The sequence below is a fragment of the Knufia obscura genome (genome assembly GCF_036327395.1).
Source record: "Knufia obscura strain CCFEE 5817 isolate CBS 148926 chromosome Unknown scaffold_1, whole genome shotgun sequence".
NCBI classification, from domain to species: domain Eukaryota; kingdom Fungi; phylum Ascomycota; class Eurotiomycetes; order Chaetothyriales; family Trichomeriaceae; genus Knufia; species Knufia obscura.
This window is the reverse complement of record NW_027042687.1, coordinates 2,488,504-2,516,227: the sequence shown is the minus strand read 5'-3', so window position 1 is coordinate 2,516,227 and position 27,724 is coordinate 2,488,504. Positions and strand designations below refer to the sequence as shown.

General features: G+C 51.8%; 10 protein-coding genes and 1 non-coding gene across 11 annotated transcripts; 7 read left to right on the top strand and 4 right to left on the bottom strand.

Moving 5' to 3' along the window:
• Positions 1-570: 570 nt before the first annotated feature.
• On the top strand, positions 571-2,051 carry PMZ80_000951 (uncharacterized protein; the record flags this gene model as incomplete). The annotated part of the gene is made up of 2 exons (XM_064869400.1): positions 571-1,022; positions 1,232-2,051. 2 exons carry the CDS (start codon positions 571-573, stop codon positions 2,049-2,051), a joined length of 1,272 nt encoding a protein of 423 aa, XP_064734897.1.
• A 746-nt stretch (positions 2,052-2,797) lies between these two features.
• Positions 2,798-5,359, top strand: rad17 (RFC checkpoint protein Rad17; the record flags this gene model as incomplete). Its single annotated transcript, XM_064869399.1, has 1 exon — positions 2,798-5,359. The coding sequence occupies one exon, from the start codon at positions 2,798-2,800 to the stop codon at positions 5,357-5,359; it is 2,562 nt and encodes an 853-aa protein (XP_064734896.1).
• Positions 5,360-5,762: 403 nt separating this feature from the next.
• Positions 5,763-6,635, bottom strand: NUO24 (NADH:ubiquinone oxidoreductase 24; the record flags this gene model as incomplete). The annotated part of the gene is made up of 2 exons (XM_064869398.1): positions 5,763-6,440; positions 6,501-6,635. 2 exons carry the CDS (start codon positions 6,633-6,635, stop codon positions 5,763-5,765), a joined length of 813 nt encoding a protein of 270 aa, XP_064734895.1.
• A 305-nt stretch (positions 6,636-6,940) lies between these two features.
• Positions 6,941-8,508, top strand: OST1 (dolichyl-diphosphooligosaccharide--protein glycosyltransferase subunit 1; the record flags this gene model as incomplete). The annotated part of the gene is made up of 2 exons (XM_064869397.1): positions 6,941-7,314; positions 7,362-8,508. The coding sequence occupies 2 exons, from the start codon at positions 6,941-6,943 to the stop codon at positions 8,506-8,508; spliced, it is 1,521 nt and encodes a 506-aa protein (XP_064734894.1).
• Positions 8,509-8,886: 378 nt separating this feature from the next.
• Positions 8,887-11,419, top strand: VTC4 (vacuolar transporter chaperone; the record flags this gene model as incomplete). Its single annotated transcript, XM_064869396.1, has 2 exons — positions 8,887-8,891; positions 8,953-11,419. The coding sequence occupies 2 exons, from the start codon at positions 8,887-8,889 to the stop codon at positions 11,417-11,419; spliced, it is 2,472 nt and encodes an 823-aa protein (XP_064734893.1).
• A 464-nt stretch (positions 11,420-11,883) lies between these two features.
• PMZ80_000946 lies at positions 11,884-12,026 on the top strand. Its single transcript has one exon. It is a non-coding gene; the product is annotated as a tRNA-Lys (tRNA).
• A 543-nt stretch (positions 12,027-12,569) lies between these two features.
• Positions 12,570-13,821, top strand: PMZ80_000945 (uncharacterized protein; the record flags this gene model as incomplete). Its single annotated transcript, XM_064869395.1, has 2 exons — positions 12,570-12,630; positions 12,758-13,821. The coding sequence occupies 2 exons, from the start codon at positions 12,570-12,572 to the stop codon at positions 13,819-13,821; spliced, it is 1,125 nt and encodes a 374-aa protein (XP_064734892.1).
• Positions 13,822-14,738: 917 nt separating this feature from the next.
• PMZ80_000944 (uncharacterized protein) lies at positions 14,739-15,740 on the bottom strand (the record flags this gene model as incomplete). The annotated part of the gene is made up of 1 exon (XM_064869394.1): positions 14,739-15,740. One exon carries the CDS (start codon positions 15,738-15,740, stop codon positions 14,739-14,741), a length of 1,002 nt encoding a protein of 333 aa, XP_064734891.1.
• Positions 15,741-16,895: 1,155 nt separating this feature from the next.
• Positions 16,896-19,625, top strand: PMZ80_000943 (uncharacterized protein; the record flags this gene model as incomplete). Its single annotated transcript, XM_064869393.1, has 1 exon — positions 16,896-19,625. One exon carries the CDS (start codon positions 16,896-16,898, stop codon positions 19,623-19,625), a length of 2,730 nt encoding a protein of 909 aa, XP_064734890.1.
• Positions 19,626-20,546: 921 nt separating this feature from the next.
• Positions 20,547-21,377, bottom strand: PMZ80_000942 (uncharacterized protein; the record flags this gene model as incomplete). Its single annotated transcript, XM_064869392.1, has 1 exon — positions 20,547-21,377. The coding sequence occupies one exon, from the start codon at positions 21,375-21,377 to the stop codon at positions 20,547-20,549; it is 831 nt and encodes a 276-aa protein (XP_064734889.1).
• Positions 21,378-22,840: 1,463 nt separating this feature from the next.
• Positions 22,841-27,294, bottom strand: PMZ80_000941 (uncharacterized protein; the record flags this gene model as incomplete). The annotated part of the gene is made up of 4 exons (XM_064869391.1): positions 22,841-24,106; positions 24,229-24,432; positions 24,486-26,878; positions 26,913-27,294. 4 exons carry the CDS (start codon positions 27,292-27,294, stop codon positions 22,841-22,843), a joined length of 4,245 nt encoding a protein of 1,414 aa, XP_064734888.1.
• Positions 27,295-27,724: the final 430 nt, after the last annotated feature.

Below are 27,724 nucleotides of genomic sequence, written 5' to 3'. Positions count from 1 at the left end.
TAGACAAAGCCACCTCTACCCGTCGTGGTGGTCAGCAGCGGATAATTGGATCGGCATAGAATTATTCAATTTCTGCTTGAAAAGCACCTCGTTCTCCTGCGTCGAGCCGCCAAATGGCCATCCTACCTTATCGCCGTAGGAGTGTCAGTGGGCTTCCAGTTTGAGCAGCATGTCATCTTCAAGTTCCAGACTTCCACGAAGCCGGGAACCAGTCTGAGAGACGAGCATATTCGCCTATATGATCACATGCCAGTCGCCTGTCTCTTATCGACCGCCTGGCGAGACTCGAAAATCAAGGTTTCCCGAGCTGGTCATAGGCGCCATCGACGTTGGGAAGCGACGTCTGACGTCACTCCAAACAAAGAAAGTCGGCGGCCGCTTCCTCACCTCTTTGACGCCTGGACTAAGCTCAACTCGCTTGTTGTATCACACAAATCTTCAATTCGACTTGCTTGCAAGTTGGTCATCAAATCTACCCTCAACCTCATCTCCCCCAACTGTGACTCCAAACAGTTCTAACGATTATATTGTGTTTGTATCTGTCTCAGCTAGTCACTTGCATCGATCAACATGAAGCCAACCTCGATTTTGGCCCTGGCAGCCATAGCAGCCACAAATGTCGCTGCTGATGATTCCATTGTCGACCAGGCCAGTGGTGCATACTCGTCAGCGCTCGATGCGGCTTCATCAAATTTCGATAAAGCGAAGAGCATTATTTCAGAACAGATATCAGGCACACCAAAACCGATCCACGAAGAGATGCTTTCATCAGCTGATAGCGCCTACTCAGGTGCCATAGCAGCAGCTTCATCCAGACTCTCTGCTGCAGGAGCGTCGTTATCATCAATCTCGAACTCGGTCATCCCAACGCAAGGCCCACTGGACTCGATCTCATCTCAGGCATCCGCCAATTATCAGTCAGCACTAGCAGCAGCATCAAATCAGTACTCCAGCGCCAAGAATGCCGTAGGTGCTACACCCACGCCGACGGCGCAGAAGGCGCTCGATGATGCACGCAGAAGGTACTACGAAGCCATCGGTTATGCCCACGAGCAATACGACAACTACCTTGGCCAAGCAAGCTCGGCCGTCTATGGCACAACAACAGGAAGCGTGGAAAGCGCTACATCCGTCGCAGCCGAGAACTGGGCCTCCTTAGTCGCAGCAGCCAGCGAAAAGATCTAGTAAGTCACTGGTTTCCTGTCCCTCTAGCCATACTAACCTTCCTCAGCGGCACCCCAACTCCGGTCTACCACGGTTATGCCTCTCAGATCACCGACGGTGCTAACGCCCAGTACGTCGCCGTTCAGTCGTACCTGTCTGAACTCGTCTCGGGGTCCGAGCCAGCTTTCACCGAGTCCGTGTACTCCCGCTTCAGCGACGTATACTACACGAACGCGTACGCCTCTTCCGCCTCGAGCGTTGCAAGTGAGGCCGTCGCCTCGGCCAATTCGATGGCGTCTTCCGTGTCCTCGATGGTATCATCCTACTTTGCACCCCCAGAAGCAACAGCAGCCCTAGATCAGTTCACCGACCAACTCAACAGCGCGGTCGACGCGGCCTCCAAGAGTTTCTATGGTACCGAGCCGAGCTACTACGAACAAGCTTCCTCCGCCGCCGCAGACGCTGCTTCTAGCGTCTCGGGTGCTGCCAGCTCCGCAGTGTACGGTACAACGGCTGGCTACGCTGAAGCCGCCTCAGCATCGGTCAACGACGCATACAGCTCCGCCCAAGCAGCCATCAGTGCTGCGATTTACGGCACCACACCCGGCGCTGCGGAGGCTGCCACAAGCTACGTTGCGGATACTGCTTCCAAGGCTAGCGACGCGGCAGTAAGCATGGCAGATGAAGTGCAGGCTAGAGTCAGCGCTGCCATCTATGGCCCTGAGGTTACGCAGGGCGCAGTCGAGAGCATGAACAGCAGGATGAGCGAGGCGATCGCAAGTGCCAATAGCCGGATTGCCGAATTTGGTGGTGATATGAGCAAGGGAGCGAGTGACGCGGCCAGCAGCGTGTCGAGTGCTGTGCAGAGCATGAAGGATGAGTTGTAAGCAAAACGGTGATGGACAGGTGTAATACCAAGTTCGGAGAGGGACGTGGCTTGTGATGATAGAGCATGGGAATAGGAGGGTCTGCTGGTGTTTAGGGCATGATGGTAATGAGTGTACGAAGCAAGATGTGCTTATGCTATATTAGGACTTTGTAAGTAGCGTCAATATCGATTAGCGAATCATTCGTGCAATTCAGCTTACAGACATTCACGCACCCAAATCAACAGGCCAGCAAGTGGCAGCTCAAGATGCATCATATTGCCTCAGACGTTGGTCGGTGACTAGCAGGTATTTCTGACTCTCTGGATCTGTGCCCCTGCCACTGTTCAGTGAGATGAGGTGAGCGTAAAGATCGATGGCGATAGATGCAAAGTCGAGGCGTAGATAGCAATTGAAAGGCACGCCAAGGCTGAGGACGGTGTGGAGGACGTCTCTGCAACCACTCTAGCGTCTCTTCTCGCGTCTTGTAGTTGACGGGACGCGTTAAGTGTTCTGGATGAGATAGCTTCTCTTTTCGCTATCAAGAAGTTACAAAAACGTCATAGCACTGTCTCCCCGAAATATGATATCAACACAGAAAGAGGAGTGGTCGCGGCAGGCAACCTGAACTTCAGGCAGCCGCACCTGCCTCGAACTCTCTATCAACACTTTCCGACTTTGGAGACTTGTTTTGTTTCATTCGTGGTCATACCAAACGACTCTATACCAGCTTACCGAGTTCACGATGCCAAAGTATCGTACCAAGGATGCCTTCGAATCCACGCCCTGCGAAGCGTCAGCGCAGGTCGACTGTCGTGCTCTCAGATGACGATGAGGAGCCCTCGCCTAGCACGACCTTACCTCTAAGACGATCTAATGCTGCAAGCAAACCAGCTGCTACAAAACCCACCTCGAGCGCTAATGGTACTACATTGAGACGACCCAAGAAAGAGCCTGCGAAGCCTGCAGCACAAACATCCTCTGCCAAATCATCGCCGAAATCATCACCAGAGAAGTCAAGGAAGTTCAAAAAGCTGAGCATAGATGACACCAAGAACAAATCGCTACGTACGTTCTTTACCAAAGCTACAGAAGAGGAAAGATGGCGCAAGCGATCTGCTACACCAGATGTCGAGAACAAGAGGGAAGCTTTGGAAGACGACATCATCGACGATGATGAGTCCATGGACGAGGCCCTGTCGGAGGCCATTCGCCGGTCTGAGCAGGATATGGTCAAACATGAGCCGCCTACAAGCTCACTGAAACCGCTGCAGACAGTGGCAAAGACGATGCTACCACCAACGTCGAGCCAGAAGTTCAGAAAGCCTGTACTTCCAGAGAAAGCAGCGACGGATACTAGTCACGAATTTCACAAGTCTGAGACAGAAGGAGAGGTCGCACCGTGGTCTGACCGCTACGGTCCTACCAATCTAGACGAGCTAGCTGTTCACAAGAAGAAGGTACAAGATGTCCAAAAGTGGCTAGATGATGCTATAGTGGGGCGGAACCGGCAGAGACTGCTTGTGCTCAAAGGTCCAGCTGGCTCAGGCAAGAGCACGACCATGAGCTTGTTAGCCAGAGCTAGAAAGTGTCAGCTCGTGGCTTGGCAAAACCCAGACACATCAGAAGCTGGCGCACTGTCCAGTAGTCTCCAGTTTGCCGAATTCGTCACTCGTGGTGGTGAATACGGTGCTCTGTCCCTCAACAATACAAGTGTCTCGGCTGCTGATGCCACCATTGGTGGTCGAGTCCTACTTGTTGAGGATTTCCCAGCTGCCATGACCCGGAGCTCAAATGCCCTGGACTCTTTCCGAAGTGTTCTTCTACATGCCGCTGCTAATGCTGGCCCGACCGTGGCTTTTAGCAGCAGGAAAGACTCTAGTGGACCGCCTCCTATTGTCCTCATCATTTCAGAAACACTAGTTAGCTCATCCACCTCATATACGGACAGCTTTACGGCGCAGCGCTTGCTCGGACCTGAGCTGATGAATCATCCCGCTGTCTGCACCGTTGAATTTAATCCAGTGGCTCCAACGTTTGTCGCCAAGGCGCTTGATCTCGCCATCAAGAAGGAGGCTAGGGATTCCAGACGACGGCGAGTGCCTGGTGTGGCTGTGCTGCAGAGGCTTTCTGAAATGGGAGACGTACGAAGTGCTATCAACTCACTACAGCTACTATGTACTCATGGTGATAACAATGGTGACTGGTCCGGCACAGTAGCAGCCAATGCAAAGAAGTCGTCCAAATCGAATGCTCCCTTGTCTAAGTTCGAAGAGAACAGCCTTAGACTTCTCAGCGCAAGAGAGACAACGCTAGATATGTTCCATGCTGCAGGCAAAGTTTGCTACAACAAACGGGAAGATCCTCGAGTGTCAGATACACGAGCTGAGCCACCACCAAAACCACCGGACCATCTTTTGCATATGCATAGGCCGAAGGTGTCCCAGGTAAACATCGATGAGCTCCACAATGAGACTGGCACAGACATCCAAACTTTCGTCTCTACCGTACATCAGAATTACATTCTTTCCTGCAATCACGACGACTTTGTTGATTATTTTGACGGATGCGCTGCTGTTCTGTCAGAGGCTGAGCTGCTGGACCCGGATAGCAGAGCGTCAAGTCGGTCTCGAGCTCGAGCGGCAGCCACACGCAATACTTTCCAGCTCGGTACCTCGGACTCGCTGCGTCAGGATGAGATTAGCTTTCAGGTTGCTACTCGTGGTGTACTGTTCAACTTACCATTCCCCGTATCACGTGCTACTCCACCAGGAGCTGGAAGAGGCGGTGCATACAAGATGTACTATCCTGCTTCGCTGCGGTTGTGGCGACCTATTGAGGAGATGGAAGGTTTACTCGAGCTCACTGTTGCTCAGCTGTCTGGCCAGAAAGCGATCGGCCGCGGTCAGAGTCAGGATGCTGGCGGCGTCTCTACTTGGAAAAGCAGGGCAAGTGCTTTCGAGACACAGCCAACCATTTCCGATGAGGTCGAGGAGATGTTACCACGGACAGATCTCAACAAGGATAACTTATTGCTTGACATCCTACCGTATACGACAAAGATCAGAGCGGCCAAAGGTGAAGATACCAATGTCCTAAAGAAGATCACGCAGCTTCGTGGCTTCAATGCTGCTGTTGAAGAAGAGCCCGATGAAGACCCGGCGGGTGACGGCCAAACCGCTTCTACACGACTGACGCAGAAAGTTGAAGCTGCTCACCAGTCGTTGCAGAGTCAGCGTATGCAGCCGCCTAGCAAAAGGATGAGCAATGAGGAACCAGCTGTGGAGAAGTTGTTTATAGAGGATGATGATATTCAGGATAGCGATTAGTGGTCGTGAGCATGATTATTCACGAGAGCAAGACCTGTCTGACGTAGAGCGAGCAGGAGTCCTGTGAAGTGATGGACCTTGTACAGCTTGTAATAAAATCGGAAAACGCCGGTTTGAAACATATCTGATAGAGCTTTGTCATCATATATGTGCTTGGTTCACAGTTTAGTGCTTCTTTCAGTTCCCATAGCGCATGTCGAGAACGACCATCCATGTCAAGAAACTTGATAGAGCTCTGCTACCATACACGTGCTCGAATCGCTGTTCAGTGCTTCATTCGAGTCTTGACAAAGCCTGTCCAGCAATGGCGGCACCCGCTAGAAGCTTGCAACCGCAATATGTACACTCGCAACCGTGCCGTAACGCCCTGCATTGTCCCGTCTCCTTCACACTTGCTCACCCATCACAGCTCCCCATCAGCCCTCAAATGCTTGCTATGATCGTAAACCTCCAACAAACTCGTCCTGCCCGGTCTCGGCTCACACGTCATCCTCTGCACCCCCTGATACTCCTGCGGCCCCGGCCTCGGAATCTTCCCATGATCCACACTCGTGCTCTTCGCCGCCTCCCTCAACGCCTTCAACAACTGCCTCATCGTCTCCGGCGTCAAATCCTCATAATAGTCATCATTAATCTGCACCATCGGCGCATTAACACACGCACCCAGACACTCCACCTCGAGTAAACTGAACAGCCCATCCTCCGTCATATGTCCGCTGTGAATCCCCAGTTCCTCCTCGCACGTCTTCATTATTAGATCTGAGCCGCAGCCGCCGAGCATACAGGGTGATGTTGTACAGACTTGAACGAAGTATTTACCCACTGGATCCCGGTTGAACATGGTGTAGAATGTTGCGACTTCGTAGACGCGCATGGGGGGCATAGACAACAAGCGGGCGACTTCGTTCATGACGCTGATGGAGGTGAAGCCTAGTTGGCGCTGGCCGAGGTCCAGGAGCGGCATCACGGCGGCTTTTTTGTATTGTGGGGGGTAGCGTTTGAGGATTTCGTCGATTATGAGGAGGTTTTGGTCGGTGAATTTGAAGGGGATGGAGGGGTTGTTGTTGGGGGTGTTGCGGTGCTATGAGAGGGGGTGTTAGTTGGGTGGTTTGTTGGGGGTGTAGGTGATTAAGTGACTTACGACGGCGCCTCCTTCACTTTGCCGCTGGGGGGTGGTGGAGAGTGGTCTTGTTATCTGCTGGGTGTATTGGGGTTTTGTTGCTCGGGTGAGGGTGCGCGTTGCCTGCCGGGCGAAGGGGACGAGTTTGGAGGCCATGGTGGGCGAGGTGGGTGTTGTTGGGGGTCGCTGGTGAGGAAGAGAGAGAGAGAGAGGCGTAGGTTGGTATTATTCTGGGTGATGGATGTACCTTCCTCTGGAGCTTCGGCCAATCGCGCCTGCGCTGTTGTCAGTGCTGAATATGGCAAGTTCGCCGAAACAGCATGATCAATTCAATGCTCCGCCATAGTTGAGTACGGTGACATTGCGCTTTTGGCACACTCCGGGACACGTCTCACATGCGATCTCGAATACAAGCACTATCGTACTAGCAGCAAGCTGGACCTCGACTGCTCGGCACAACGATGAGGTTGCAAAACATATGGGCGGCCGCATCGCTGCTCATTCTAGGTGTAGCGGCCCAATCGAATGTCACAGATCAGAAACAATCACAGCAGATATTACAGGTTGACTTCAAGCCTCCGCAAGTTTTCGAGAACGTCAATCTTGTGCGGACGACGAACCTCGAGAAGGGTTATGTGAGGGAGACAGTCAACGTGGTCGTGTCGAATGTGGACAACAAGCCTCAGTCGGAGTACTACCTGCCGTTCGAATATGATACTATCGGCAAGATTGGTGGGATCGAGGTGCGGGATAAGAAGGATGCTGCCAAACCAGCGTTTGGCGTCAGGCTGGCTGGTATGGTCTCTGTGACAGGTGCTGATGGGACTACCACCAAGTATGGCCACGGGAGAATGAGTGTAGACCTAGGCTAATGAGGAGCAGACCAAGCCAGTACTACATCATCACATTCGCAGAACCACTCGCACCCAAAGCACAGCTGACCCTCTCGATATCCTACTACGTACTGGGTGCACTGACACCCCTGCCGGCACAAATCCAGCAGCAAGACAAGCAGTACCTGACCTATTCGTTCTCCGCTTACTTCCCATCTGCCTACCCTACTCTGAAGCAGAAGACCAACGTTAAGTTCTCCTCAGCAGACATTCCAGAATACACGACCACGACTGGTCTGACCAAGAGCAAGGATCCGGAAGTGCAAGGGACAAAGCTCACATACGGACCATACGATGGCAAGGTCGAGGCTGGTGCAGTACACCCAGTCACTGTACGGTACGAGTTCACGAAGCCCGTTCTAGTTGCTTCAGTGCTAGAAAGAGACGTCGAGGTGTCGCACTGGGGAGGCAATCTAGCGGTTGAGGAGCGATACTGGCTGCGCAATGACGGTGCTACGCTCAAGGACAACTTCAACCGAGTGACCTGGGCCACACAGAACTTTTACCAGCAGGCGCCAACCTCAGCATTGAAAGAGCTGAAAGTGCCACTGAAAGCAGGAAGTGCAGATGCCTACTTCGTCGACGATATTGGCAATGTGTCGACATCTCGATTCAGGCCGAGTGAGGTACGTGATGCAAGTCTTGAGCTGAAGCCCAGGTACCCAGTGTTTGGTGGATGGAAATATAGCTTCAAGATCGGCTGGAACAATGCTCTCAGCTCATTCGTGCGAAAGCTGAAGACACCAAGCGACACGTACGTCCTTGCGGTGCCTTTCGTTGAGGGTCCAAAGATGCCAGAAGGTATCCAATACGAGCGTATGGAGTTTCGAATCGTCCTCCCGGAAGGCTCAAAAATTGTGAATTGGGAGATAACAGGAGCCAACCTGCCCCTTCTTACCGAGAGCCGGAGCCTTCACAAGACGTTCCTGGACACGCTGGGGAGGACGACTCTGACGCTATCTACTACCAATGTCGTGGATGACCTACGAGACATGGAAGTGCTCATCAGCTATGAGTATTCTATGGCTTCTGCATTGAGGAAGCCGATCAGCATTATTGCTGGTTTCTCCAGTGTATTTGTTGTTGCATGGCTTCTGAGTCTGGTTGATACGAGTATTGGAAGGAAACAAAAGTAGATAGATTGTACAATATCATTACTTTTCGCCGGACAGCATAGCTTTTTCCCGTGAAGCATCGCCTATCTCCTTCGTTGTTGAGCAGCAGAAGAAATAATACAAAATCCCGTTAAACGGCGGCACGTTTCTTGCGCTGCCTTTTTATTGGATGAAGAGGCGAGCGAAGATCTCCAAGCCATGCTTGAAGATCATCGGCCAGCGCATGTCACTGGTTCTTGCCCGTTTACCAAGCAAAAGCTCTGCGAGGGAAGCTGGCACCAGAGCTTTGTTATGCAGATTCTTGTCCTCTGGTGTTCGGTTTAAGGTTCTCGTACAACAATAGATCGTTTGCAGCGAGTTACCTTATGTTGTCGATTTAAAACATAGCAGGATACCAGCATGAAGTATGCGAACCTGGATACCCCACACGTATGCGAGCATCATGTGCTAACATTCCATTTGCAGATTCGGCCAGCAGCTTCGACAATCCTTGATCAAGGACTACTACTGGCATTACATAGATTATGACGGTCTCAAGGAGGCCCTGAAGAAGCCTAGCAAGAGCGGTAGCGACGGCGAGAGAGAAGACTGGACCGACGACGATGAAGCGGCCTTTATCCGACAGCTCGAAGGAGAGCTCGACAAGGTCTTCACCTTCCAAAAGCTAAAGAGTAAAGAGATTATTGGTCGGATACAATCTAGCGAAGGAGAGGTCAAACAGGTGGTCGAGCGACAAGATGAGCTTAATCGGGCTTCAGATGCTGAGACGGACGACAGTCTTGAGGAGGATTTTGAGGCGCTAGAGGCCGACCTGAGCGATGTTATTGCTGATGTGCATGATTTGGCCAAGTATACCCAACTCAACTATACCGGCTTCCAGAAGATCATCAAGAAGCACGACAAGCAGACTTCGATAGCTCTCCGACCGACCTTCGCTACCAGACTGAAAGCAAAACCATTCTTCCAGGACAATTACGATGCATTCATAGTCACCCTCTCGAGGCTGTACGATATGGTTCGAACGAGGGGGCAGCCAATCAAGGGAGATAGTGCTGCAGGAGAGAAACAGCAGAACTTTGTCAGACAAACCACAAAATACTGGGTGCATCCGGACAACATTACAGAGGTCAAGTTGATCATCCTCAAGCATTTGCCTGTGCTGGTCTTCAACCCAAACAAGGAGTTCGAAGAGAAGGACTCGGCCATTACCTCGATCTACTACGACAATGTCGATACCTGGGAACTGTACGAAGGTCGCCTTAAGAAGACCGAAGGTGCTGAAGCTATTCGTCTACGATGGTATGGTGCTATGGAGAACGAGACTATTTTCATGGAACGAAAGACGCATCGCGAAGACTGGACAGGTGAGAAGTCGGTCAAAGCTCGGTTCACCCTCAAGGAGAAGAATGTGAACGCGTTCATGGCAGGCAAGATGAGTGTAGAAGAGGCGTTCGCGAAGATGAGGAAAGACGGCAAGAAGGGCGAGAAGGAAATCGCAGACCTTGAACAGCTTGCTCGCGAGTTTCAGTACCGAGTCATCACAAGAAAGCTTGTTCCGGTCACACGATCCTTCTACCACAGGACTGCTTTTCAGCTACCAGGTGACGCTCGAGTCCGAATCTCGCTTGACACAGAATTGACCATGACCCGAGAGGACAACTTGGACGGAAGAAAAAGAGCAGGCAAGAACTGGCGAAGGATGGATATTGGCATCGACTGGCCGTTCTCACAACTCCCTGCCGAGGACGTCGAGCGGTTTCCATACGCTGTCCTCGAAGTCAAGCTCCAGACGCAAGCAGGCCAAGAACCACCACAATGGGTCAAAGACCTCACCTCATCACATCTCGTTGAGGCAGTTCCTAAATTCTCCAAATTCATTCACGGTACAGCAACCCTGTTTCCGACCAGGATCAATCTATTGCCTTTCTGGTTCCCTCAGATGGACGTCGATATTCGCAAGCCAATCACCCACCGCTTCGGCATTGAGCGACCAGCCAACACAGCTTCCTACTCGACAAGTGACGCAGAAGACGACGACAGTGACGATGAATACGCCCACCAAACAGGGCAAGCTCCTCCAAGAGGTACCGAACAAGATGGCGACGATGACGACGAGGGCCATAGGAGGCTCCGTGCTGCCCGCGCTGCATTGGACGATTTCCAAGCTGAGACAGAGCGTGCAGATCACGAAGATGCACACCGCGAAGCTCATCCGAATGGTGAACCTCGAGCACCCGGAAACGCTTTGGACATCGAAGAGCGTATTGCACAGATGCCGCTAGTTGACGAAGAGTACCTCTACGACTCAGAGGAAGAAGAATCGCCTGACGACAAGTTGGAGGAAGCCAAGCGTTCAGGGTCGTGGCACTATTACCCGCTCCTTCTGCAGCATCATGTCGTCCTTGTCGAAAACTTCTTTGGACGGTTACTCAGGAAGGTACCCACCACAACAACAATGCCTAACCGTGGTGGTATGGGATCAGTGAATCCTCAGGGTCAAGCTGTACAAGGCACAAAACGCTTCAAGGCGCCGCCAGGCAAGAAAATACATGTTCCAGTTCGAGTCGAGCCGAAGGTGTATTTTGCTACCGAACGGACGTTCCTGTCCTGGCTTGAGTTCTCGATCATTCTTGGCTCAATTGCTGCCACACTGGTCAATTTCGGCGACAACATAAGTTTGGCATCAGCTTGGGGATTCACAATTGTTGCTGTTGCTGCATTACTGTACAGTGTCGTTATCTATGCATTGAGGGTGCGCATGATCCGGAAACGGAGGGCTCAAGTCGGTGGACGGTATTACGACAAATGGGGCACATCGTTGCTGTGTGTCGGATTGTTGGCTGCGACTGCTGTTTCGTTTGGTATACGGCTGAAGTATGGAAGTGATGAGCCGCTGAAGGGCAGGGCCATGGTGAACCAGAGTAATGTTTAGCGACTTCGGAGGAGCCTCTTGTCGTATCAATACATAGCATTACTATAAATCTTGCATAGCGACCTCACTTCAGCGAGACTCTCCTTCGTGTTCTCCAAAAGGTCGAATTTGTGGTACGATCAGCCATCGCATCAGATCGAGGACGTCAATGTGCGTTGAACTGGATGATAAGTCTTGAGCCCTAGTCACGTGTTCTCAAATTCATCCCTGGAGACCCCTCGAGCAAGACACTATTGCCATGTACCAACGTATTCCATATCGAGCATCTGGTAGCAGACTTCTTCATTACAGCATTCGTCCTTCGGGAGATCATGCTATTCGATCCACGTCCAGGCACCGACATCTCCTGGTATTGCCCTGCAGATCGCGGCAGCCACAGGGCTCAGAGGTGAGCGTTTTTGTGCGTTACATAGGAAACGATGGCAAATTTTTGCTTCACAATTCAGTCTCAGCCTGTCAAACAGGCCTTGCTAGCTCAATCGGTAGAGCGTCAGACTCTTATCAAGAATTCTTGGCATTATCTGAAGGTTGCGGGCAAGTTTGCACGAATTTGAGTCGAAAAATCAATACTAACCTTCAATTTCAGGTTCGACCCCCGCGTGAGGCTCAATTCCTCGCAGTTCTAAGGTTCAAACCCTTGGTGTTCGATTGCCTTTTTGCTTTTTGGGCGATTTTGATGGATTTTTGTGCGAGCTAAGGACGATGATCGCGGGCCGACAACAGGCGAATACTAGTAGAGGCGGCTTCCAGCGGGCTTGGCGCCGACGACGAGCTCCAGAGTGTCGCCAAGGTTCCGTACGTCCATATGAAACAAGCTTGGAGTGCTCATGCCAACCTCAACCTGTGTCACAAGGTCTCATTAACTCGACATCCTCCTTAGTCAACCCAAGGTCACTGCATATCCTTGAATATCAGGTACTTGGTCGCGAAATACTACTGTTAATTTTCCCAAGCATTGTGGTAGTGGCTCTATGTTTTGACGAGGAAGACCACTTCTTGAACCTCGGACGGAGAAGACAACTTTCCTATGATCCCAACCTGACCTTAGGTTACACACGCACCCAGACCTACGACGGCGAAGATCTGACCCAACTCGTCAAGAGTCAACAGATAGTGCGAATACAGCCAGGCCTCTGAGCGGCAACCCACAATGGCGTCTTCCTCAACCCCCAGCAAGCCTTCAATAGGCATCTTGTCCATAGGAGACATGGGTATGGGCATCGCGAAGCTCCTACTAGCTCACGGCTATGAAGTCATGACAGTCTCAGCAGGCAGAAGGCAAGCGCAAGCCAGTTGACTGTTCTTCCTCTGCTGACTTCGTTAGTCGACATACTGTAGACCGGATACGCGCAGCAAAGATCACAGACGTGGCATCTGACGACGATCTACTCGCACAAGCGGACATCATCCTCAGTATCGTTCCACCACGAGACGCCCTCGCTACCGCCAAAAGAGTAGCTGATGCTTGCAAGTCCGCAGCGGCAGCAAGAAAGGATAGGAAAGGCTCCGACTCAAGCGTCATGTACATCGATCTCAACGCCATCTCACCCAGAACGGTCGCAAAAATCTTCCCACTCTTCCACTCTGTCCCAGAGACTCCACCAGCTCCGTCAACACCGTCCCTCGCCCGCCGTCTGACGAGAACACTCTCACTCGCGGGTCAGCAGCTACAGGACTCCAACTCCGAGACGCCGCCGCCCCCACCAATCACGATTAAATTTCTAGATGGCGGGATAATAGGCTCACCACCATCACGAGAGAAGGACAAGTCCAAAGATAACGCCGATTCAGCTAGCAGCTCCACATCCGGCGACGCATCTACCTCAACCACAACCTGGAAAAGACCCTCCATACCCGTATCCGGACCTCACGAATCAATCCTCTCACCAGACCTCATATCAACACTCAACATGAAGTTCGTCTCCGACAAAATCGGCACAGCCTCCGCCCTCAAAGCCTGCTTCGCCTCCCTCACAAAAGGCTTCACAGCCCTCAGTATCCTCTCCTACACCACAGCCGCAACATGCGGTGTCCTCCCCGAACTCAAATCGCATCTCGACGAGTTCGTGCCTGGTCTGTCTGAGCGCGCTGAACGTGGAATGACGGGGATGCCGCCTAAGGCGTACCGCTGGGTCGATGAGATGCGGGAGATTGGGAAGACGTTCAAGAGCTCAGGGGGGATGAAGTTTGGTGGGGAGCTGTTTGATCAGGTTGGGGAGGTGTATCGATTTGTTAGTGAGGATACGGTGCTGGGGGGTGAGAGGGTGGGGAAGAGGAAGAGGGGGACGACGGTGGAGGATGTGGCGGAGTGTGTGGAGGAGGGGGTGCAGAGGAAGATGCAGAAGGGCCATCCTAAGGATGAGAAGTTGGAGTTGGCTTGGAGGGGGAGTTGGGGGTTGTGACGGGGATGGAGGTATGCGGTACATGAAAGATGAGATATGATTTGCTACATGCAGAGGTGCGAGGCGTTACTGTTGAGAATTGAAGTTCCTTGCGCCAAACTTTACAAGGCCCTACAATTCAAAGTCGAGGCTAGATGTTACAACCGCTGAGGGCATGGAAGCTCTCGGTATTCACGAATGGCGGCCTCTCGACATTGCGCCCGACGTGCGCCAACACATTTCAATGAAACGAACTCTTATAGCGATGGCTTGGAAATCAGCATTGAATCCTCTCCTGAACCACTGTGGCCATGCATGCAACATTGTGTGGAACACTCCGGAGCTGATGCCAACTAATATCAACGCCACTCTTTGCAGGCCCTAAATGATTTTGCTGCTGGTGCGACGTCGTGTGTATGCACGGTTGCTGGCGTACTTCCCAGGTCCAAAGTAGTCGGATGAGAGAGACCGTAGTTGATGTAGGCGAAACTCGAAATGGTGTTGATGAGTTTCGTGATGTGATGACTAACTACGTAGTGCTCCTCAGAGAAATTGGTTGTGCTTGTTTGAGACGACCGGTGGCCAGGGTAGAAAGCCGGATCGTAGAGGCTGTGCATAGTGAGTGCTGGCACAATTATGCAGGAATTGGATGCGATGAGAGCTGACCTGTCAGCTGCTTCAAGCCTTGTAACTGTCTCGAGGTACCGACCTGTATTATGTACCAGTGTCAGAGGACAGCTGACCTAGGCATCTGCGTTTCTTGACCTTATTTGAAGCACAAGTGAAGTACGAAATGCGCTCGGCGTACTCCGCGGACATCGTTATCCGAGCTATACTGTTACTGCCAGCTTGATCTGTCCAGAATTTGCAGAAATGCCATCACCACCCTGCATCTTCCTGGCAGTGGACTGAAGCGAATCGCGATACATAATAGTGACTCAGCTGCAGAACTCGGGCATTTGCAGAGCGGCTCTCCACTCTGGCAGCACGAATGGTAAATTCTCCGGAGCACAATCTGGTATTTCCTGCTTGATCAGCTTTAACAGCTCCCGGAACAAAACGTCGTATCCCAGCTTAGTGAGATGCAAGCCGTCTGTGAGAAAATCCGAAAGCTGATACTCAGCGTCCGATGGGTTTGCTGGAACATGACAGCACCCAGGAATATGTTGGACACTAGACTCCGGTTTTGACGCGGCATTGACACGATATTCGATGTGGTCACAGCAGCATTCACAGCCCATTGACGCCCTCCAGCCCACTTTTTGCATCAGAATGGTCCAGAAGTCCAGGACGTGTACACCATGGGCCTTTCCAGCCTCCCGCGCTGCTCGAGCGTACTGAGAGGTGATACCCGCCCGACGCTGGAAGGCTCCCGATGGCATCCGCTCGAATTGGTGCTCATTGACCGGTGGGGGCGTGATGAGAATGATGTTTGTTCTCATAGTGTCCTCCTGGTTGAAGACAGGGTACTCCATTACCTTTTGGATCGTATCGACATAAGATTGCAACTCAACGTGCTGACTTTCGCCAGGCACACAAGCATCATTTGCACCAAAGAAGACCGTCACAATCTTGACCTGTGGCCAGGTCGATCTTGGAGTACTGGAAGGCAAGAATCTCTGTAAGGCTCCGAAACCCATAGGTGCAGTGAACCCCGAAAGACCGCGATTGATGACATCGAGACGGCGAATGTACTGTGTTTGTAGGTATGCTTGCAATGTGAGTGTGCCGAACTGCGTTATGCTATCCCCGAATAGAATGAACTGTGGATATTCCGCAAAGCTACCATTAGGTGAATTGTCTAAGGATGCAGTATTAGGTGGTGGCTCAAGCTCGGTCTGAGGCAGTAAGCTTGGTGAAGTGGACATGCTGTTGAGCACGCCTGTGACAGGTCTGGGGTCGTGGTTGATCTTATCCGTGATAGGTAGATACCTGACCATGATATTGAGGAAAGCGACCCGGTCTCATAGCTGGTCAAAGCTGCCAGACCTGCAGGGTAATCTCACATCAGTGCGGAATGCTCGTCGGCTGTTTGACCGTACACTCCGAGGTGAAACTGAACTCCATTCACGGGGTCCGTTCATCCCACTATGCTTGGCGCATGTTTAAAGATCACCCTGTCGCTACAAGGCGACAAGAAGTACAGTCTCGCAATAATTAGTATCCGTGATGAAAACTGTCATGGCGGTCCCCCAGAGAGATGGAACAGCATACGACAGAACACTCTTCTCAAGCTCATTGAATACTTCGGCCTACTCGTACGTTGGTAGCAGAATGTCCGAAGCTCGATCAACATGACTCTCTGGCGTGACTTGCGAGAAGACAGTTTCGTGAAGCTATATCCGCTATATGCAACTAGAAGAATGCTTGGGTTTCAGTTGGTCAGATGAGCACGGCTCGGCAGACCTGAAGAAGCGAAAACATGCCGTGCTACGTCAAGTCAGATCGGCTCCTCCACAGTCGTGCAGCGCCAGATGCATGGCGTATGCATATCATTCTCCAAGCCTCCGAGAAGTCAAATTGTATGGTTGTTATTATGCCGAAAGCAATGACTGACAACAAGCGAGCGAAGACCGATGATATGTGTAACGAATCGACAGCGACGTTTGTATGATTGTATGAAAACAGTTGTCCATGGTGTGCTTGGCAGACAAAGCGTCTGACGTGGTTGCCGAGCCGATTGTGATCGCTTTGCCCACCTCAGGCTTGAGCCACGGTCTCAGCATTGACAATGCATCAGATGATTCCTTCCATTGGCAGATGACTGACCCTCATTAGATACCTAACATCTACACCCTCTCGCCTAAGACTCGTACCTCCTCTGACATCTATTGGTGACAGCGTGTGCCTAAATCATACTATTCCAAAGGCCTTGCAATCGAAGACCCTCTCATCGATCATATCCGTGGTCCTACCTGCACGAGGCGCGCAGACGGCGATGAAGACTTCTTGTACCTGGGCATGATCTATTGAGACTTTTTGAGCAGTGGGCCTGGAGCCGACTCGCTCTTCCCCTCCCTTCCACTGCAGTTGCACCTTCCTGCCATCGACTGTTCCTTATCTGTTGAAGTTGATCCTGGTGACCCAACCCCATCATGCCTGGCTCCAAGTTGTCCTTTGTCGACGATGACAGCAGGAACGAGAACATGAGATCCCCTCTCCTCAGTGTCGACCCTCCTACGCGCCCAGGCATCCCTCGATTAAAGACATCCCTCTCCATGAACGATGCAGCCCACGAAGAGCATGATGAACATACGGCTTTGCTCTCTGCGAGTAACAGCTCCATTCATCAGAGGAATGCAAGAAGTGGCAGGACTACACCCAGATACGGGGGCCTGTCAAGAAAGAGTAGTATGGCGGCCTCGATGCGTATTAGAAAGACGCCTACAAGAGACGCTTTCGGATACTCCTACCCGACGAGCCCTGTCTACACCCGAGCTGGCGGTCTGCGAACACCCAGGTTGGGTCAATCGATGTTGGGTGGTCTCATGTCAGAGGAAAGAGTATGGTACGATCAGTTCACTTCGACTGATTGGGTGCACGACAGCATTGCGGACGGATACCGTGTCCTGCGCCTGAGGCGTCTACGAGGTTGGAGAGGCAAGGCACAGCTGTGGTTCGACTCAGTTCAGGGCTGGATCTTGGTACTCTTGGTCGGCATCCTGACTGCAGTAATCGCTTATTTCATCGATGTTAGCGAGTCTGCCATCTTTGATATCAAGCGAGGCTACTGTTCAGATCGTCCGTGGCTCAGTCACAATAACTGCTGTCTTGGCACATACAGCTGTGCCCGGTGGCGGACATGGTCGGAAGTCATTGAGATGAGCAATGTTGATACGGTATGGATCGACTACTTCATGTTCATCGTGTGGTGTGTAGTCCTGGCTGGTCTATCATGCTTCATTACGCTGTTTTCCAAGACTGTTGTGCCATCTCAGATCGCAGCCACATTCGACGAAGATCTTGCAGCCACGAAACATAAGAACAACGATCAAGCTGAGGACGACAAGGATAATTCTTCGAGACAACCATTGACCCAAGAGAACCGGCTACCACCAAGTATATACTACTCAGCTGCTGGGAGTGGTGTGGCTGAAGTCAAAGTCATTCTCTCGGGATTTGTTCTTCACGGCTACCTTGGTCTCCGAACTTTGATCCTCAAAATCTTCGCACTGATTTTGAGTGTCGCTTCGGGCATGAGTCTCGGCAAGGAAGGTCCATACGTCCATATTGCGACCTGCCTTGGAAATGTCGCATGCCGATTGTTCGCTAAATACAACGACAACGACGGCAAACGAAGAGAAATACTGTCAGCGAGTGCCTCTTCGGGTGTGGCGGTTGCTTTTGGTTCTCCACTCGGCGGTGTACTGTTCGGCCTGGAAGAGGTCAGCTACTACTTCCCACCCAAAACACTCTTCCGGACTTTCTTCTGTTGCATCGCAGCAGCCTTGGGGCTCAAGTTTCTCAATCCGTACGGGAACAACAAAATTGTGCTGTTTGAGGTCAAATATGTCACAGAGTGGAGGGCATTCGAGCTCGTCGGGTTTGCTTTTCTCGGAATCTTAGGAGGCGTTGCAGGAGCCCTCTTTATTAAAGCATCCAAGTTCTGGGCAACGACCTTCAGAAGATTTCCACTCATCAAGAAGTATCCGATGGTGGAAGTACTCTTGGTCGCTCTGATTACTGGTATCGTCAGTTTTTGGAACCGATACACAAGGCTGCCGGTGGCCGAACTGCTGGCCGAGCTTGCTAGTCCCTGCACCGAGGGCACGATGACAGGATTATGTCCAGCAGCGGAGGACATCCCAAGCGTAATCGGCTATCTCACAATGGCCTTCGTCATAAAAGCAGCCCTTACAATCATCACGTTCGGCATCAAAGTGCCAGCCGGAATCTATGTTCCCTCCATGGTAGTTGGCGGCCTAATGGGTCGGATCTTCGGTCACTTCGTTCAATGGCTAGTCTACCAATATCCCAATAATTGGGCTTTCGGCTACTGCTCCAATAGCAACTCCGGCGCAATCGAGGAGTGCGTTACACCAGGTGTCTACGCCCTAATCGCCGCCGCAGCGACTATGTGCGGTGTCACTCGCCTTACTATTACCCTTGCCGTCATCCTCTTCGAACTGACTGGTTCATTGTACCATGTTCTGCCGTTCAGTCTCGCCGTACTTTTTGCAAAGTGGACAGCCGATGCAGTTGAGCCATCTTCTATTTACGACCTCCTTACAGACATGAACAGTTACCCCTTCCTTGACAACAAGTCTACACCTGTCTTTGACACAGAACTTGGAGACATCGTACCACGCCTCCGCCTCGACAAAGTTATCGACATCACAATCAGTCCCTACGTCAAAGCCTCCCAGCTGCGTATCAAGCTTACTCGGCTTCAAAATGCAGGCGAGCTGGACGGCGGACTGCCTATCATTCGCGAGAAGGCGCTCATTGGTCTCATACCAGTGCCTGATCTAGAATATGCGCTGGACAAGATCGAGACACCTGAAGATGAAACAATGTGTCTGATGAGCAGTTCGCAACACCCTGCTAATGCGCATCACCACGGATGGCACGCTTTCGGTACTGACGAGACCCTGTCCGACGAAGAAGATGATGCCCTCGATTTTTCGGAGCCGGCCGATCTAACGCCGTTCATCGACCCGTCGCCTGTGGCGTTGGATATGCATAGTCCAATGGACTTGGTGTATCAATGCTTTGTCAAGCTTGGTTTGCGATACGTGTGCGTTGTGTCAGATGGGCAATACAGAGGCATGGTCCACAAAAAGACATTCGTGAAGTACATCAAGACATGCGAAGAGAAGAGCTAGAAGCAGACAAGATACGAAGAAGAAGGATGGATTAACGAAGATGATAGAAAGGCGGTGGGCGGGTTTGCATGGCATCGGGGGCCGGGCTGCGGCGTCAGATTTTGACTGCGTTGTGACTGCAATCAGTTGGGTTAGGCGTGGAATAAATCGTTTGCATTACAGGGCTACGGCATGGCACACGAAGGGCGTTGCATATTCAGGCACGAGCAGACGGTGCTCTCTTTCAGTTTGGCAGGCATTGATACCAACGGCGTTCGTTCGCCGGGCGGACCTCATCATTACTACGATATCGTGACTATATCTTCAGCCCAAATCGTGTATATCTCACTACCCGTTTTTCTCACTAGTCAGTGCCTCCCAACAAATCGTCCACACCACGATGCTCGACCTACTTCTCATACTAGCATGCGTTTGTATCGTATACTGGATGCTGACAGCACTAGTAAGCTTCACAGTGAGGATATTATGGGTATTGGTTGAACAGTGGAGGTGTGGGCATGAACGGGATCAGTGATTCCGACCGATGGTGGAATCCATACACTGCCCAACTCTCGTCCGACGTTGAAAAAGACTTAGGAGATGTCACGCTCCTTGCAGTGTCGTCGGTAGTTTGCACACTGTGGCGTGTACTAGCTCGCGGCGAGTGGGGAGGCAATCGAGCAACCCGGAGTGACGGAGATGATTACATGCACGTCTGTTATAATGGGAGTCCCTTACGTGCCAGAAATGAACGCGAACAAGGAGTGTGAGCTCAAAGCGCGAGAGAGCAGCGAAGACAGAAACCTGGCTACAGCTGAAGCGACCAGTACAAGAGCAGTGAAATCCAATGAGTTGGAAACAACAGCAAGAACGAACGGAGAACCAGCTGCTAAGGCCGAGTGGGGATAACTCTGCCCATTCAGAAATCTCTGGCCACCTCTCTCAAGGCAGAATATACCCCCCATCAATCACAACATCACTCCCCGTCGTATAAGAACTCGCATCACTAGCCAAATACAAAAACAACCCCTTAATCTCCTTGACATCCCCCTGCCTCCCCAACGGCGTCATCCTCAACCCCTCAGTAATCACCTTCTCACTCGCCCCCATCTTCGTATCAAAGAACCCCGGACTCACAATATTCACCCGCGCAAACTCCCTCCACTCCCTTGCAAGTGACTTCCCCAAATGTGTAACCGCCGCCTTTGAGGAGTTGTACACCGGCTGGTCAATCGGCACATTAACAATATGCGCTGAGATACTGCTCGTGATGATCAGATTCCCACTCCCCTGCGCCTTGAACTGTTCACCCGCGTATTTCGCGCAGTAGAACACCCCGTCGAGATTCACCTCCATCTGCCGTCTATACTCCTCGATACTCGTCTCCAGGATTGGCTTGCTGATCGCCATCCCCGCGTTCGCGACGAAGATATCAATCTTCCCGAAGTCGGACACAACCTGCTTGACGGCATCTGCTACCCTTTCCGGCTGACTCACCTCGACCTGGTACGCCTGGGCCTTGATGTTATGCTGCTTGGCGAGTTCCTCGGCGCGGGAGACGGCGGCTTTGTTGCTGTTGTACCAGAGGGCGATGTTGCAACCGGCTTCGGCGTAGGCTTCTGCGACGGCGAGGCCGATGCCGTCTGCGCCGCCGGTTATTATGGCGACGCGGTTGGGGAGTTTGAATTGGTCGAGGACGTTGGTGGGGGTGTTGGGGGTGGGTTTGGGGAAGCCGGGGCGGGGCGTTTGGGTTTCTTCTATGCTCATGGACATTTTGGTGGTTGGGAGGGTGGTGGTTGGTGGTGATGGTTTGGTTTCTGATGTCGGGCTTGACGGGTAGTATAGTGTGTGGTCCTGTGGTTAGTATGGGCAGAAGAGAAGAAGAAGAAGACTATCGGCACGCCTGTGGTTGTTCAAGAGGAGCGTATCATTAGGCTGTAACCCTCCGGTGGGGGACTATCGGCAGATGACCGACCTCCCGCTTCGGCTGTTCTGCCAGTTCTACCCTGGTTCACGGTCGCTATCAGTGCCGGGCAAAAAGGAGGAGGAAGCGCCTCAGAGTGGCATCGCATCAGAGTTCCGCTAGGGGCACGAATTTGGACAAGATCCTGATGGATAGTCGAACGTCAAGCTCGCGTTTGACTTGCTAAGGAAGAGAGAGACGGGCCAGGTAGCGGCGAGATCCGCAGCTCTTCGGAGCTAAGCGCACTTCAAAATAGTTGTGCGAAGATGGTCTTCAGCCCCATAGACGGCAATGTCCGGGTGGTTGAGTCATGCCCAAGGTATCTGAACTACCTTACTAAACAAAAAGTGTTGCAGGGCGTCTAAAGGTTGGCACGGTCGATGAACAAGCGAGCAATGAGCATGAAGCACAAAAGATGTTTGCGTCCTCCACGATCATCGTGGCCCTGGAGTCAATTGGGCTAGACGTTGCAGATGCAAAGACCATGCTTCGTTCTTAGGGCATTACTTAGGTTACCATCAATTCACCGACGTAAAGCAGTAGTGCGCTTCTTCTCGGTGTCGAGGCGGACGGCTCATGGTGCCTCATCCCCAGCGGTTGAAGGACATACAGCTGTTACTTCGCAAAAAGCGCCATTAAGCTTCGCCAAACAATTTCAGCTCGACCCGCTGACCAGTGACACCTGCACAAGGGTGCTGAGGATCCTACCATCGCTCGACAAATCTGCTCCGGTCCAGCTCGAAATCGAAAAGATCGACCTCACAGCATCCTATGAGGCTTGCTCGCGTCTGCTCGACAAGAGATGGTTTTCAAGGATTTGGGCTATTCAGGAGTATGCCCTTGCTCGAAAGGCGAGCTTCTTGCTCGGCGATGTTGTGATCGATGGCGATTTGCTTCAGGAGCTCAGTGGTCTTGTTGTGGAAGCCAACTTGAGGGGTCGCAGTCATTTCACCATGTTCTTCAGCCGCTTCCGACGCACTCTTGCACTGACGAAGCTTCCACGGCTGGGCAGCATAAGGAATGAAGGACATATCGACGAGTCACAGAAGCTGGAACTGAATGAAAGTCTTGGAATGGGGTGGCATCACGACTGCACAGACGAGCGCGACGTGATCTACTCCTTACAGGCGCTTGTGAATTATGGCAGGGTTCCTCTGCGGGGTGACTACAACGAGCCGGCGAACTTGCTCGCTCGTAGGATTAGTCGGAAGCTCGTTTACACAGGATATCATGATGCACTCTTTGCTGGTGCGAGAGGACTTCTGATGGATGGTCACTCAGATGAGCCTTCGTGGAGCTTGCGACTTCGGCCGCCCTTCAAGTTTCTTGGCGAGGAGCGACACTGGATCCTATCTGGGAGGCCGACCAAGTACGCTGCTGGAGGGCCGAAGCTTGCAGGACCGCAAGGAGACATGGCGATTTCTTCTTCGAAAGTGCTCTTCGGCTGTTCTGGAGGTATTGCTGGCAGTGGTGTCTGAGCTTTGGTTTCTGACTTTGGCTCTGAAACATTGTTAGATGACGTTCTGACGTTGTATGACAACATGAAGGTTGACTGACCTGACTTTGAAGCCTCACCTATGTTGTTGGCGCTCTCATCTGCCACTAGGTCTGCTGGGACTTCTGGCTCTGGAGATGGCGAAGCAAGCCCAACAACTCTCTCAAACCTCAATTTCGAGCCATTGACGAGGTCGAGCACTTCTTTCCTCATAATGCGCTGGTCACGAGGGAGTCGCTCGGCGTTGCTTCTCACTCCAGTCACCAGCTGGGTATAGTCTCGCTTCATGGATATGAAGATCTCATCGAGACCGGCCTCAAGTTGATCCTGAGCATCCTTGAGCATCGCGGTGATCCTTCGCTTGATCTCATCAGTAGACGCCGCAAACATTGTCTGCTTGATGGTGTCGACGTGCTGGTCCATGTGGGTTTTCATGCGTCGGAAACTGCCTTTGCCGTGCTCGTCCGTGCAGAGCTGATAGGCCGGCAACATGTTGAGGGTGATCACAGGCACAAACTCACGGTTGCAGTCTTTCTGGCGAGTGCTGATCTCCACCTTCGTTCTATTCGATGCGTCCTTAATAACCTCGCGATAGGCTTGCAGCTGATTCCGAAGCATGTAGAATCTGGCCATGCTACCACCATTTCTAATGGCGCGTTTCTCGACTTCATCGTGGAAAGTGTTCAAGAGCTTGTCTACTGTGCTGACAAGTGTTGTGAGGACACCAGGAACACGGCGTGAGAATGTCTTCTCCCATCCATTGGCGATATACTTGATGATGGGTTCCGTCAGCTGCTCGTTGAAATGGTGTAGGCCCGCAAAGTTCGTATAGACTCCGTCACGACGACATACAGCTTTGTACGTGCTATAATGGAGACCGCTTTCCTCTCGGGCATCTCTGTTGTACGGCCGCGCCAACTTCGCGACCGTGTCGTTTGCTTGTGCTTTCGATGCTTCGATTGCTGCTGGGAAGACCGAGTAGAGGTTGTGTTCCAACTCGTCCTTAATGTTGACTGAGACGTTTCGTATCTGCTTCTCGAGGGCCTGGCCACAGTGTTAGCATGATGATCAGCCTTTGTTTCAGTGTAAGGCACGTCTCAGCACTGAAGTAATGACCGGAGTGCTGCAATGAGAGGAGAGTCATACAATCCGAAGAGGGAACTTACCGAGTCAAGCTTCCCAAGTTTATCTTCAAGTATGTCTTTCTCCCTTCTCAGTTGGTCGTCTGTCAAGTTGGCGCTGGATCCATCACTAGAAGACCAAAGGCGCAATGAGTTGAGTAGTGCATTCATACTGTTCAAGAACCGCTTGCAAGCAGCCTCTCGGTTTGCCTCTGTAAGTTTCGAGCAGTGCTTCTGTAGGGCGGGTATCTGTGCAGCCAGCGTCAGTCATCGTACCGTGTCCGTCTATAGACCTTACTGACCTCCGTTGCTTCGAGAGTCTCGAATCCAAGCACATGTTTGTCCTTCTTGAATCTGCCACACATTTTCTGATAGGCTCGAGAAGAGACACAGAAAACAGGCAACGACGCTGCTACTTCGTCGTAGTCTCGAATGTCCTCCTCAGGATCAAAGTTTGCAGCATCTTCCTCTTCTGCAATCTCCTGGTCGAGCTCCTTGATACCAGCCGCAAAGTCTTGTTTGATGGCGTCTCTGGAGTAATTGTTCCTTCCGGCGATACATTCCGTTGAGATAACTGCGTCATACTTCTCCTGCTCCTGCTTGTTAGCTGCAATACGCTTGCGGAAATCCTTGAGTTCTGTTTCGATGTCAAGTTTCCTTCTCCTGCCCTCCTTCTTCGTGCTTCTAAGCTCTTCGACCTTTGCAGTAGCTTCATTCTCGCTCACTGGGAAAGATCGTGTAGGTGCTTCGTCATCGCTGTCGTTCAGCTCATCTCGATCCGATTCGTCAGAGTTGTCGCTTGCAACAAAGTCATCGTCCGAGTCAGCTTCGGTGTATTTCGGTCTTTTGCGTGCTTTAGGCGAGGCTGTTCTCTTTCTTTTCTTCGGCGCAGGAGGGTAAACCGTCTCACCGTCTTGGCACTTTGAGAGCAGCTGTTCCCAGACTTCCAATTCCTCGTCAGCCTTGTCAACAGCGGTATTGATGTCGTCGTTTTGCTCCTTGTATGAGTCGAATTTGGTTTGCAATACTCTGCGAGCCGCGCTCAACTCTTGAATCTTGTCGTAAGCTGACTGTAGCACGTCATCAAGCTCCAGAGAGTCGATTGCCTCTGTTATAGAGATATCATCAGTTTTGCTGCAGATGAAAGTAACAGAGTTGTATGCTCCATCAATCTTGAGCTGGCGCTTGAATGATTCGCCCAACAATGTCTTTGCAGATTTGTCGTCAACAGCACGCGTAATGGGAGCCACAATCCAGAGTCCTGCGCACGCCTTCATGTATCGCTGTGCTACAGCAGCACGAGCCTGGTTCGAATCGTGGACACCTGGAAGATCCACGATCACAGCTCCGCTTTGCAAAGCCGGCGCCCGAACATAGATCCTCACCACCTTTATCAACGGCCAGTACTCGACTTGCTGAACTGCCTTTTGCTCGTTGGCTGGTCGTCCCGTTATCCGCCTTGATTCCTCCTTTGAGTCGACAAAGCGTTGCAATTGCTCGTAGAAGGAAGGTGCCTCCTTTGAGTCTAGATCACGCACTGTGCCCAAGACTCGAGCATTTTTGTGTTGAATTAGTTGGTCCACTGAAGCTCGTGCCAGATCTTCCTTCGTCATATGTGGATACACAGCCTTCAACTTCGACCAAGCAATACCGGCTTCGGAGTCCTCGTTAATTGCAGCTTCACGAGCGATGTTACCATTGGCGTCCAAGAGCTCCTGGTAGAGAATAGTGAGCTCTTTGCGCCAGTCATCCTGACCGATAAACTCGATCTCAGCGCGGTAAAGTTCATTTTTGAAGTTGTAGCTGATTTCTGTCACAACAGCTGTGCAAGCTCGCATACAATTTGTTGGGAGTAATCGTTCTTCATCAAGCATGGCATTGATGACGCTGGATTTGCCCGCACCTGTGGCGCCTACAACGCCTATGACTGTTCTGGTTCTCTCTGCTTGCGCTTCAAGTTTTGCAATAGATGTAAGCCATTGCTCGGAATCAGCACCGGGAGCAGCATCCAACGCTTTTCGAAGGTTTGCCAAAATGTCAAGGCCTTTGACCACACCTTTCTCGTACTCTGCGATGGACGAATTTGAAAAGAGTTCATTGATATTGAACTTCGTGGTGACACCTTCATCCGCGATACTCTCTGAAGTCTGTAAAGAGGCGGCGAAGTTTTGTGGTTCTAGTTCTATCTTCAGATCCTCGCCGTCCTCGTCCGAAACCTCATCCTTCGCTTCGACCAGAGGATCAGTCGAGTCATTGGGCGCTTTTGGCACGTAGCCCTCTGTGGGAAGTGGTGGTATCTCGGTGGCTCCTGGTGCATGTTTGTACTGCAGAGTATAATTGGCTTTGGAGCCGAGACTAACCCACGTCGATCGCACGGCGTCCAAGAAGTTGTTGTCCGTGAAGTAGTCCCCGACCGACTTATCGCTTGGCAGCTTCTCGCACCAATGATCCCAGAAGGCACGTCGTTGATATACACTTTCAATGCCCAAGTTCGTTGACCGATTCGCAAGCATGTCTCTTGTCTCTTTTGGCATAGCCAGCCAACGTTGCGAGATATCATCCTGATCGAGACCAGGTTGTCCATAGCGGCGCAAACGGAACGACTTGTGGGCGAAGCAAAAGTCCAACCATGCTAGTTCGACGGGCGATTTGTCGAGTATCTTCCACTCATTGTGAGGTAGCGGTTGATGGTGTTCTCTGGGATGGCCGTGGTGTTGAAGTAGGCTTACTAGCTTTGCGTGGTGACAATTTTGGAACAATGGCTTGCTCCTCTTCCCATGAGCGCGGCGGCCCGTCAACAGCTTTTAACACAACGACCTTGTCACCATCCTCGAGAAATTCCACTACGTCAAAGGGCTCGATGCGGGTTCCGTCATGAGTCAAATGGAAGGATGGTGACTGCGGGTTGTGTTTCTGGCGATAGGCGTTGATAAGGACCTTGACTTCTCGAGTTCTTGGACATTTCACCCACATCAGATCGCTCGGCGCGAATCTGTCTTTGACCGAACGGTTGTGTGGAATTATCGCGATACATAATGTGCCTTCTCTGCGTTCGATGTGCGAGGGCTTGAGGCCTTGGATGCGGCGCTGAAGGCTGTCGTGGTCTGCCATTTTCCCCTTGGACCCGGGCGCCTATTGGCGCTGTAGGCGTGCGAGCTTCAGTACAATTGCTGGAAAATGCTCGTGCGGTCAAAGCTCCCAGATCTGACTGGCGCAGGCGAACACCGATTGGCGCGACTTCCCTGGCACGACCGACGCGTCCGTGGCGTCGTGGGGTATCGGAGCTTGTGATGATCTCCATCGCGCTAAGCAAATCGTCTAACCATGTTTGATCACCTGTCCTGAACGTTACTTCCGAAGTCCTCCCCAAGTCGCAAAGTCGAAAAGATGCAACGGGAGTACAAGAATCCGACCAGCAGAGCAGAACCGACGACGGTTGCAGCGACGGAGAGGAAGATAGCGAAAAGGAGGCTGTCCTAGGGCATCTGACCTTTTCACAGGTAATCCGAGTAAGCGAACCTCAGTGTCGACGTATTGAAGA